Genomic DNA, 13,123 nt, shown 5'->3' on the forward strand with positions numbered 1-13,123 from the left:
TATATATGCATTGATATATATTCATAAATTGTATATAGTTATATTGGTAATGTTATTTAGTGTACATTTGTATTAGTGGTGTATTTCGTCATTATTTTGTCTTTACCTACTAAAAACAATTATAATTACAATTACATTACATGGAATGCAAGTGTCATAAGAGGTTGGTAGACGAGAATAAATCTAAAAGTAGAAGTGCAGTAAAATTGCAGGAAATGTAGTCTGGATTTTCAGAATTTTAATGAAAGTCCACTAAGAAGGACATGCTTGAACTTGCCATTTTAATGAGCTCTCTGAACATGAAAACAGGTAAAACACACGCACATGCACACGTACACGCACACACACACACACACACACATACTGACAGAGAGGGGTTAGCAGATGCTGAAGCGCATAGTACAAAGAATTTCTGCACAGTCAGTTGCTACAGAGCTCCAAACTTCGTGTGACCTTCCAGTTAGCCCACTAACATTACGTAGAGAGCTTCATGGAATGGGTTTCCATGGCCGAGCGGCTGCATCAAGCCATACATCACCAAAGGGAATAAGCGGTAGAAAATGGATGGATGGATGGATGGATGTTCTTGTTGCGCTTGGACCTATTTGAGTAACGTACCTTTCTGTATCACGTATGTATTATAGATTTTTTGAGTGGACTGATATTGACCTGTGGATTACTGGATCGCATAGAGCAGTGTTTCTTATATATATATATATATATATATATATATATATATATATATATTATTCCCTTTTGGGGTCGCGGGGGGCGCTGGCGCCTATCTCAGCTACAATCGGGCGGAAGGCGGTGTACACCCTGGACAAGTCGCCACCTCATCGCAGGGCAAACACAGATAGTCAGACAACATTCACACTCACATTAACACACTAGGGACCATTTAGTGTTGCCAATCAACCTATCCCCAGGTGCATGTCTTTGGAAGTGGGAGGAAGCCGGAGTACCCGGAGGGAACCCACGCATTCACGGGGAGAACATGAAAACTCCACACAGAAAGATCCCGAACCTGGATTTGAACCCAGGACTGCAGGACCTTCGTATTGTGAGGCAGACGCACTAACCCCTCTCCCACCGTGAAGCCCATATATATATATATATATATATATATATATATATATATATATATATATATATATATATATATATATATATATATATATATAGGGCTGCGAATCTTTGGGTGTCCCACGATTCGATTCAATATCGATTGTTGGGGTCACGATTCGATAGTAAATCGATTTTTTCGATTCAACGCGATTCTCGATTCAAAAACAATATTTTTCCGTTTCAAAACAATTCTCTATTCATTCAATACATATAATTTCAGCAGGATCTACCCCAGTCTGCTGACATGCTAGCAGAGTAGTAGATTTTTAAAAAAAAAAGCTTTTATAATTGTAAAGGACAATGTTTTATCACCTGATTGCAATAATGTACATTTGTTTTAACTATTAAACGAACCAAAAATATGACTTATTTTATCTTTGTAAAAACATCGTGTTGTCAAGCTTATGAGATGTGATGCAAGTGTAAGCCACTGTGACACTATTGTTCTTTTTTTTAAATTGTTATAAATGTCTAATGAGGGATTTTTAATCACTGCTATGCTGAAATTATAAGTTATATTGATACTGTTGTTGATAATAATCATTTTTGTTTCATTACTTTTGGTTTGTTCTGTGTCGTGTTTGTGTCTCCTCAATTGCTCAGTTTATTGCAGTTCTGAGTGTTGCTGGGTCAGGTTTAGGAATTGGCTTGCATTGTTATGGTATTACTGTGTATTGTTTTGTTGGATTAATAAAAAAAAATAAAAACATTTTTTAAACATGAGAATAAATTCTGAATCGCACAACGTGAAAATTGCATCTGTTAATAAGCATGATGGGAAAAAACACTCTCTACACTTATCCATGTTTGGCACATTTTAGCAGCTTCATATCTTTGATTTATTAAACTTCATGGAGAAGTAAACAAGATAGAAGTCGAACTTTCACATACTCATAATATGATATGTACACATGTTTATGCATAGGCTATATATATACAAAGGTATATATATAAATATATATACAAGTATATATATATATATATGTATATATATACATATATATGTATATATACAGTATATATATATATATATATATATATATATATATATATATATATATATATACTGTGTATATATATATATATACCGTGTATACATATATATATATATATATATATATATATATATATATATATATATATATATATATATATATATATATATATATATATATATATATGTATATATATATAAATATATATATACAAGTAAAAGTGCTCTGGTAGTAAGCCAGGTTGCGGGTTTGTTGTAAACAAAGGACGGGCGTGGCGTGAGTTACCTGATTATATATATTTTTTTCTAAATTGAAAACACTTCTGTGGTAAAGGAATGGCTAACATGTGGTTCTTTGGTCAAAATGTTGCATGGATTATGTTTTAAAGATTATCTTCAAGACGCTTTATAACACTCGTTTCAGAATGCACACACATTTTCAGGACTTACGCAGATCAGCAGGTACCAGAAGGTAAGAAAAGCTGCTTGTGCGTTATATTGCGAAACAAAACGCCAGATAATATGGTTTACATTATACACACACCATAATTACACTAGTATGTTGAAGTTACAGTCCATCAAGCGGTGCAGCTTCATAGCTTACCAAAGTTGTACGAAAACATTTTGATATATTTTTGAGCACCATGTGTAATGTTCTATATTTTCAATGGAACATACAAATAAGTTGGTTTTGTTTACTTGAGTCATGTTGCAGTCTACACGTATCGCTTATGGCTGATTGCCATCTACACACACTTATCATTTCACCATGTACCAAATAAAATATCTTCGAGGTCGGTGAGCACAACCCAAATTATTTTTGTACATTAGGCTCACCGGGTTAAAAGGCGCACTGTAGAGTTTTGAGAAAATGAAAGGCTGTTAAGTGTGCCGGATAGTCCAAAAATTACGGTAAGTCTTGACAAGACTGATCTCCTAAGCATGGTCATGGTCACTGAAAAATTGTGAAAAATGTTTCGGATTTAATTAAAATGCACGTTTTAAAAATATTTTGCCCACCTTTCAGTGATGCATGTCCACTACTTTAGCTGAGTATGTAATCTTCCTAACTTTATATATGCATTTATACATATTCATAAATTGTATATAGTTATATTGGTGATGTTATTTAGTGTACATTTGTAAATAGTGGTGTATTTTGTGATTATTTGGTCTTTATCTACTAAAATCAATGGTGCGGTACATTACATGGGAATGTAGGTGTCATAAGAGGTTGGTAGACGAGAATCCATCTAAAAGTAGAAGTGCACCAAAATTGCAGGAAATGTAGTCTGGATTTTCAGAATTTACTTTTGTGCTGATGGAAATGATCTTCTCTTTTACCAAAGGGTGCTCACAGCCCTGAATATGTAAAAATGGTCATGGTTTAAAAACTGTAATTTGTTGGTTGAAAATCAGCAAGCTTTGTTAATGAAAGTCCAATGAGAAGGACATGCTTGAACATGCCATTTTAATGAGCTCACTGAACATGTAAACAGGTAAAACACACACACACACACGCATTGGCGCACACACACACACACACACACACACACACACACACACAAAACACAAATAAGCCCATCCCTGGAGAAAAGAGACTTAAACAAAACATTCATCAGCAAAGGAAACACGCAATAGCCTCATAATTACTCTGCGAATGTGTTACGGTAAATGTACAAGAACATTTAACACTTTGCTTTTTTTGACTTGTTACAAAAAAGTGAGATTTAAATGGTAAATAACAGCTTGTCCCTATCTCCCCAATTAGTAGAAAAATGTGTAGTTATTGTGCTAACAAAGTTAACATATTTCTTAGTATTGCAAAGTATCCAAATCCATAATTTTAAGGTTTGAACATACAACATTAGCTAATGATGACATTGGAAAAGTTTGCGTATTTCTAACATACCTCAAAGTACTAAAATGCACTATTTCTAGGCGTACACATGCAAAATTAGCTGAACAGTTAGCATTAAACCTTATCATGTTAATATAAGAGACATTAGCATACTTCCAAGATGCCAAGTATCCATCCATCCATCCATCCATCCATTTTCTGCCGCTTATTCCCGTTCGGGGTCGCGGGGGGCGCTGGCGCCTATCTCAGCTACAATCGGGCGGAAGGCGGGGTACACCCTGGACAAGTCGCCACCTCATCGCAGGGCCAACACAGATAGACAGACAACATTCACACTCACATTCACACACTAGGGACCATTTTAGTGTTGCCAATCAACCTATCCCCAGTATCAAAATCCATAATTTTTAGATTTTAACATACAAAAGAGGTTGGAGAGAAAGTTCAAAACAATGTGGAAAAGTTGTTGCTAGTGTGGATAAATGAGAAACAGCGAGCCGGTGAGAGCATTTAAGAGGCTATCATTTGAGAGAAGGCTCGCCATTTAAATCGTGACTTGAAGTCCCCAAGTGACCATGCTGGAACGCAGCACAGAGGAACAATTTAAGTGAGCTGTGGGTGTTTCGAAAAGTTTCAAAAGAAGGACGACAATGCAGTGGGGAGAGGCCGATCAAAAGTTTACATACACTTGTAAAGAACATATTGTCATGGCTGTCTTGAGTTTCCAATAATTTCTTGTTTTGTGATAGAGTGATTGGAGCACATACTGTACTTGTTGCTCGCAAAAAATATTTGGTTCTGTTATGAATTTATTATGGGTCTACTGAAAATGTGACCAAATATGCTTGGTCAAAAGTATACAAACAGCAATGTTTATATTTGGTTACATGACCCTTGGCAAGTGTCATTGCAATAAGACACTTTTGGTTGCCATCCACAAGCTTCTGGCAAGCTTCTGGTTGAATTTTTGACCACTCCTCTTGACAAAATTGGTGCAGTTCAGCTAAATTTGTTGTTTTTTTCGACATGGACTTTTTTCTTCAGCATTGTCCACGCGTTTAAGTCAGGACTTTGGGAAGGCCATTCTAAAATATTAATACTGGCCTGATTTAGCCATTCCTTTACCACTTTAAACATGTGTTTGTGGTCATTTGGGCAGGAGCTCTGTGCTCTTGTGTCATCCTTTTGTGTTTTCCTCTTGTTTTCATGTGTTATTATCCATCCATTTTCTACCGCTTGTCCCTTTTGGGGTCGCGGGGGTTCACTGTAGCCTATCTCAGCTGCATTTGGGCGGAAGACAGGGTACACCCTGGACAAGTCGCCACCTCATCGCAGGGCCAACACATATAGACAGACAACATTCACACTCACATTCACACACTAGGGCCGATTTAGTGTTGCCAATCAACCTATCCCCAGGTGCATGTTTTTGGAGGTGGGAGGAAGCCGGAGTACCCGGAGGGAACCCACGCATTCACGGGGAGAACATGCAAACTCCACACAGAACGATCCCGAACCTGGGATTGAACCCAAGACTGCTCAGAATCTTTGTATTGTGAGGCATATGCCTCACAATACTGTGAGGCATCTGTGACCTATTCCACCGTGTTGCCTATGTGTTATTATATACACATTTATTTTGCCTTTTAGTTGGGCACCCTTTGGGACTTTCTGACAAGGGGTGGGTGGCACTTTTGTGACTTCTGCTGTGCTTTTTGTGTACTCTGGATCCACTTCTCCGGGAGCCTTATGGCCATGGAGACCTGCTGCTGGGTCTCTGCCACACCAAAGTCCGTTTGGAGAGACAGGAGGAGATGTGGATGAAGAGACAGGACTGCGGAGCTAGCATTGAGCACCGGGACGGACAAGCTTCACAGTGTCTTGGCTGAATGAGCAGGTATTGGACACCTCGGTCTCCTTAGACACATCCTCGCTCATCCATGCGGACTGGACACTGGCCGAGAGTTGGTGGGCGGCCGAGAGTGGAGTCGGCTCTCTTGGTAGTTTTGTTGGGTCTGCTCCTGTCTCTGGCCTTGCTCCCTCCACCCCAGCAGACGATGGCGTAGAACACCGCAGAGGCCACCACAGTGTATAAGTCTTTCTTACTTTTAATTCATAGCTGTATGTAGAAGTGGCTGATTACAGCAGCTCTGTTCTTTTAATGTATTTTGTGTTCTTTGAAGTTTGATGTTTTCCTCTTACACACATGTAAGAGGGATGTGAGTTGTTTTTTCCCTTGACCTGAGGGGGCGGGCTTAGACCGATTTTTTTTTTCTCAACCCCCATTGTTTACTTGTATCTCACCTTTTTTGTATGGGGCGCCGGAAGTTGGCAGACCCGTCAGCTATCCTGTTCTGTCTCCCTGTAATGTTTGTCTGATCTTGAATGGGATTGTGCTGAAAATTTTAATTTCCCCTCGGGGATTAATAAAGTATTTATGATTGTCCTGATGACTTTAGGTTGTCCTGAAGAATTTGGAGGTAATCCTCCGTTTTCATTGTCCCATTAAAAGCACCAGTTCCATTGGCAGCAAAACAGGCCCAGAGCATAATACTACCACAACCATGCTTGGCGGGGGGAATGGTGTTCCTGGGATTATAGGCCTCACTTTTTCTCCTACAAACATATTGCTGGGTATTGTGACTTACAGGTCTATTTTTGTCAAGAGGAGTGGTTGAACCAAATTGCCATGATTTTTGGGACCTGCCTTTAAAGCAGTGTCTGTTCCCCATGGAGGGCCGCCAAAAATATCAGTTTTTCAGCTGTGGTCCATAGCTAAAGTCATAGAAATGTTTGTCTGGCGCAAAAAATATGACAAAAGTGGTAAAACTGTATTTTCATATGCACTTAAATTTGATTGAAAGAAACATTATTTATTGTTATTGCTTTAGCTCAAATTTATTTTAGCACTGTGTACCCTATTTTTCCGACTATAAGGCGCACTTAAAATCCTTTTATTTTCTGAAAAGTCGACAGTCTGTCTTATAATAATTCTGGTTTTGCTTACCGACATCGAAGCCATTTTTTTTTGGTAAATGGTGAATCAAAAGTGTGAGCAATAGATGGCAGTCATACATAAGAGATACGTGTAGACTGCAATATGACGCCAATAAACAACATCAAAACTTTAAATGAACCATTGAAAATAAATGACATTACACACGGCACTCACAAACCTGTCAAAATGTTTTAGTATGACTTTGAAGCCGCACCGCTTGATGGATTGTCGGCCCATTACGGCTACTGTAATCAGAGATACAAGTATTACTATGGTGTGTGCATAAGGACCGCAAAATGGCACCAATTAGCAGACATTATTTTGTTTCACAATATTATGCGAAACCAACTTTTCTTGCCTTCGGGTACCCTCTTATGTGTATTTGGGATCTGCATAATTCCAAAAATATTGCGCACATCTGCCATTGTAGTCCGCGGCGATTTCGTAGTCCATAAGCTTCTTCTTTTTCACTATTTTATTGTTATGGAACATTCATCCTCCGCTGTTGCCATTTCTCATATAAAGTAGTGTAAAGTTCTCACTTATATCTCACTATTAAAGCGCTAAAACATACCGGTGTAGTAAATTTGTAATTCACTCACAGAGCTTTGGTCATTAGAGAGTTCCAGATAGACGTTTTTTCACGTTGTTGCATTATTGAGCCACGGATGAGGAGATGCTGCTCCATTGTTGATTTAATTAAAGTCTGAATGTCATTAAAATAGTTAGTTCCATCTTTAGACACACATTAGTTTACATTAGTCCCATCTTTGGCAGTATATTTTAGTATTTATTTTGTAATCAGCCTGACCTAAGCCTTCATAATTAACACATGCTTACATATCATTTGACAAGGTTCATCCTGTTAAATTGCCATGTAGGTTAGGTTGTTAAATGTAATTATTGAATACGATTAAAATCAAAAGTAAAATTAGTAATTCAATGTTAATATTTGAGTGGGCCCTCAGTCCCTCTGAGTTAAAAAGTTTAAGAACTCCTGCTTTAAATGACTCAAAAAACGTGTGTACAATTTGAAAAAGTCACTGTCCAGCTAAAGCTAAACTTAGCAGTTAATTTGTCAAATGATTAAAAAAAACGTGACAATGACTGTTTGTTAGCATGTCTCCTAAAAAATTTTGACCACAAAAAAGTTAGAAACCCCAAAACCAGTGAACTTGTCACGGTGTGTAAATCGTAAATAAAAACAGAATACAATGATTTGCTAATCCTTTTCAACCTATTTTGAATTAAATAGGCTGCAAATACAAGATAGTTAACATTCAAACTGGAAAACTTTGTTATTTTTTGCTCATTTGGAATTTGATGCCTACAACATGTTTCGAAAAAACTGGAACAAGTGGCAAAAAAGACTGAGAAAGTTGAGAAACGCTCATCAAACACTCATTTGGAAGATCCCACAGGTGAACAGGCCAATTGGGAATAGGTGGGTGAAATGATTGGGTATAAAAGCAGTTTCCATGAAATGCTCAGTTATTCACAAACAAGGATGGGGCCAGGGTCACCACTTTGTGAACAAATGCGTGAGCAAATTGTCGAACAGTTTAAGAACATTTCTCAATGAACTATTGCAAGGAATGTAGGGATTTCACCATCTACGGTCTGTTGTATCATCAAAGGGTACAGAGAATCTGGAGAAATCACTGTGTGTAAGCGATGATATTACGGACCTTCGATCCCTCAGGCGGTACTGCATCAAAAAGTGACATCAGTGTGTAAAGGATATCACCATATGGGCTCAGGAACACTTCAGAAAATCACTGACAGTAACTACAGTTCGTCGCAACATCTGTTAAAACTTTAGCTTTGGCTATGCAAAGCCAAAGCTATTTATCAACAATACACTGAAACGCTTTACTGCGCCTGAGCTCATCCAAGAAAGACTAATGCAAAGTAGAAAAGTGTTCTGTGGTCTAACGAGTAGACATCTCAAATTGTTTTTGAAAACTGTGGGCGTCAGGCTTCACGGTGGCACAGGGGTTAGTGCGAATAGTCCTGGTTTCAATCTCGGGCTCGGGATCTTTGTCTGTGGAGTTTGCATGTCCTCCCCGTGAACGCGTGGGTTTCCTCCAGGCACCCCGGCTTCCTCCCACTTCCAAAGACATGCACCTGGAGATAGGTTGATTGGCAACACTAAAATTGGCCCTAGTGTGTGAATGTGAGTGTGAATGTTTTCTGTCTATCTGTGTTGGCCCTGCGATGAGGTAGCGACTTGTCCAGGGTGTACGCTGCCTTCCGCCCGATTGTAGCTGAGATAGGCACCACCGCCCCCCGCGACCCCAAAGGGAAGAAGCGGTAGAAAATAGATGGATGGAACTGTGGACGTCATGTTCTCTGGAACAAAGAAGAAAAGAACCATCCGGATTGTTATAGGCGCAAAGTTCAAAAGCCAGCATCTGTGATGGTATGAGGGTGTATTAGTGCTCAAGACATGAGTAACTTACACATCTGTGAAAGCACCATTAATGCTGAAAGGTGCATACAGGTTTTGGAGCCACATATGTTGCCATCCAAGCAATGTGTTTTACATGGACGCCCTTGCTTATTTCAGCAAGACAATGCCAAGCCACATTCTTCACTTTTACAGCGTGGCAGCATAGTAAAAGAGACCAATGAAAGTCTCCCAATGAAAATGTGTGGCGCAATATGAAGCGTAAAATACGACAACGGAGACCCCGGACTGTTGAAAAACTTAAGCTGTACATCAAGCAAGAATAGGAAAAAATTCCACCTAAAAAGCTTCAAAAATTGGTCTCCTCAGGTCCCAAACGTTTACTGAGTGGTGTTAAAAGGAAATGTGGTATAAATGCCCCTGTGCCAACTTTTTTGCAATGTGTTGCTGCCATTAAAAAAACAAGTTTCTCAGTTCAAACATTGAATATCTTGTCTTTGCAGTCTATTCAATTGAATATAAGTTGAAACAGATTTTCAAATCATTGTATTCTGTTTTTATTTACGAATTACACACCGTGCAAACTTCACTGGTTTTTGGTTTTGTAAAAATCAAGAGTAAAATTATTAATTCAATGTCAATATTCGAGTGGTCAAAAAGGTTAAGAACCCCTGCTTTAAATGACTGAAAAAAACATGTGTGTACAATTTGAAAAAGTCTCTATCAAGCAAAAGCCAAACTTAGCAATTAATTTGTCTAATGACTAAAAAAAAAGTGACAAGGACTGATTGTTAGCATATCTTCTGAAGCATTTTAACCGCAAAAAAGTTACAACACATGCGAAAACAAATATTATACATTGATGTCATTGTTTTTTGTGTTGGATTTTTATTTTGACCAAGGCGTCAGAAAAGAAAAATAACAGAAAACTACTGTAGTTGGAATATAACTGGTGTAAAAAACAATAATATGATCGATATTCCCTGAGCCACCTTTGCCGTGCCCTCTGAGACGTTTTAACTCATCAAATTCTTGGCTTTGATCTGTTGAATGAATATTTAGATAGAGCCAGCACAATGATCTCCAAGGAGATGGGAGGCTATAAATGCTGTTAGGTGGACTATTGAAGAGTTTATTAACGACACAACCAGCGTGCCATCCGCTTCCTCAGGTGAGATAAGCTTTGGTGCCTTTCTGGAGGTTCTCCGTTGGTTTTAGCTTCATTAGATGTTGGACTAATCACTTGTTGTCGGTTTGAACCTGCCATTTGGAGAGTGTTTCTAACAGCTTCTGTGTCGCTCCAGGTGTCGGTGGGATGGACCTGTGTGTGACAGTCAAAGGCGTCTCCTTCCTCTTGCAGACAGGTATGGGTATCTTGGGGAACACCGTGGTCCTGCTGGCCTACGCCCACATCATATTTACGAAGTCCAAGCTGCTTCCTGTGGACATGATCCTGTGCCACCTGGCCTTTGCCAACCTTGTGCTCCTGCTGACCCGCGGCGTTCCCCAGACCATGATGGTCTTCGGCCGCACTAACCTGCTCAATGATTCTGGCTGCAAGGTGGTCATTTTCAGCTATCGCATGAGCCGGGCGTTGTCCGTGTGCCTCACCTGCATGCTCAGTGTGTTCCAGGCGGTGACCGTTGACGCAGACTTGTCCAGACTGAAGTCTGGCCTTCACTGCCTGGTCCTCCCAACCTTTGCCGGACTCTGGTTACTCAACTCAGCCATATACTTTCAAACCTTTTTTAGTGCTCTGGCTCCACGGAATGGCACTATCCCCGCCTTTACGCTCAACGTGGGATTCTGCCTTGTGGACTTCAAAAACAGCCTGAACTACCTCATCAAAGGGGTTTTGGTTTCCGGAAGGGATTTTTCCTTCGTAGCCCTGATGGTGGCCTCCAGCGGTTACATTCTGTTGCTGCTCCACCGCCACAGCCGCCAGGTGAGAGCAATCCGTCGCTCCCAAGGCAGCAGAGTTGAGACCCGAGCAGCAAAGACGGTGTTTACCCTGGTGGTCCTGTACGTCATTTTCTTTGGGATCGAGAACATGATCTGGATCTACATGCTGACCGAGGCCAAGATGTCCCCAGCGGTGGCTGACATGAAGGTGTTCTTCTCCTCCTGCTATGCTTCCCTAAGTCCGTACTTCATCATGTCCTCCAACAAAAAGGTCAAGGCCAAAGTTCTGTGTGCGGCCGAGCAAGACCAACCAGCATCCATGAACACTCAGGAGTCACGTGATAAATTACCTTCTCTTTCTTCACGTTCTTAAATGTCCATCTCCTGCTTTACTCTCTTTTAAATGACCAACTGTCTATCTTTCAAAAATGTGCACTCTTTCTGTATATATATATATATATATACATATATATATATGTATATATATACACATTGTACGGTATACCTGTATTAGTATATTGGCGTGATACTACTGAATCTTTTTTGTTACTATATCGCCTCTGAAACGTACCGGTCATCATCACATCGTGACATTGCTGGTTTTACGAGCAGAGGAGCATGCTCGTCAGCCCACGATCACGGAGTCCTTACAAGCAGACACAGTGTGTAGACAGAAAAAGGAGAACGGGTGCATTTTGACTTAAAAACTAACAATAAAGGTGAAGTCTGCGGAAAAAAAAAGTCTGCAGGCTGTCGAGCGTTTTCCATTTGGGCTCCAGTACTCTGGAATACCCTACCGGTAACAGTTAGAGATGCTATCTCAGTAGAAGCATTTAAGTCCCATTTTAAAATCCGTTTGTATACTCTAGCCTTTAAATAGACCCCATTTTTAGACCAGTTGATCTGCCGTTTCTTTTCTTTTCTGCTCTGCCCCCCCCTCTCCCTGTGGCACAGGTTCGGTGGCCACAGATGAAGCGCTGGCTGTCCAAAGGTAGACCACTCGTCTGTGCATCGGTTTGGGACGTCTCTGCGCTGCTGACCTGTCTCCACTCGGGATGGTCTCCTGCTGGCCCCACTAAGGACTGGACTCTCACTATTATGTTAGATCCACTATGGACTGGACTCTCACAATTTTATGCGAGATCCACTCAACGTCCATTGCACCGGGCGGCCAGGGGGCGTCCCCCACATCTGCGGTCCCCTCCAAGGTTTCTCATTGTCCCATTGGGTTGAGTTTTTCCTTGACCTGATGTGGGATCTGAGCCGAGGATGTCGTTGTGGCTTGTGCAGCCCTTTGAGACACTCGTGATTTAGGGCTATACAGGTAAAGATTGATTGATTGATTAATTGAAGTTATAACACTGAAACGCCCTCGGGAAGAGATGTTTTAAGACATGGCTGGCCGTCGGCAGTGTTTTAGCTACTTCTAAATCACTAGTCCTGGTCTCCATGGCGACAAATAAAGTATGTTATGAATGAATGAATGAATGGTTTATTTTGAGCCATGCAAACAAAACAAGAGAATGACATAAAATACAAAAGAAATATATAGATACATTATTTTTACACCTACATTGAAAACATTACATGTGACTAATCTTTTGTAGATGTCAAGATTGGCTCAAAATGGAGTGGGAAGAAGTAAACGTATTAGGTCCCACCCCCATACATATACAATATATATATGTACAATATACAATACAATAATATATATAATATAATTCAATTCAGTGGTTGCTGCTATATATTGTCTATATAAATACATTTAAATTCACACACACTTACATATATACATATGTACACACACATATGTACACAACACACACATAA

General features: G+C 39.8%; 1 protein-coding gene across 1 annotated transcript; it reads left to right on the forward strand.

Moving 5' to 3' along the window:
• Positions 1-10,706: 10,706 nt before the first annotated feature.
• LOC133548251 (olfactory receptor class A-like protein 1) lies at positions 10,707-11,666 on the forward strand. The gene has a single exon (XM_061893570.1). The coding sequence runs from the start codon at positions 10,707-10,709 to the stop codon at positions 11,664-11,666; it is 960 nt and encodes a 319-aa protein (XP_061749554.1).
• The last annotated feature ends 1,457 nt before the right edge of the window (positions 11,667-13,123 follow it).

The sequence above is a fragment of the Nerophis ophidion genome, linkage group LG02 (genome assembly GCF_033978795.1).
Source record: "Nerophis ophidion isolate RoL-2023_Sa linkage group LG02, RoL_Noph_v1.0, whole genome shotgun sequence".
Classification (NCBI taxonomy): domain Eukaryota; kingdom Metazoa; phylum Chordata; class Actinopteri; order Syngnathiformes; family Syngnathidae; genus Nerophis; species Nerophis ophidion.

What these genes read in the sequence shown, in the direction of transcription:
- LOC133548251 (XM_061893570.1), top strand. Translation starts at nt 10,707, where the DNA reads ATGGACCTGTGTGTGACAGTCAAAGGCGTCTCCTTCCTCTTGCAGACA.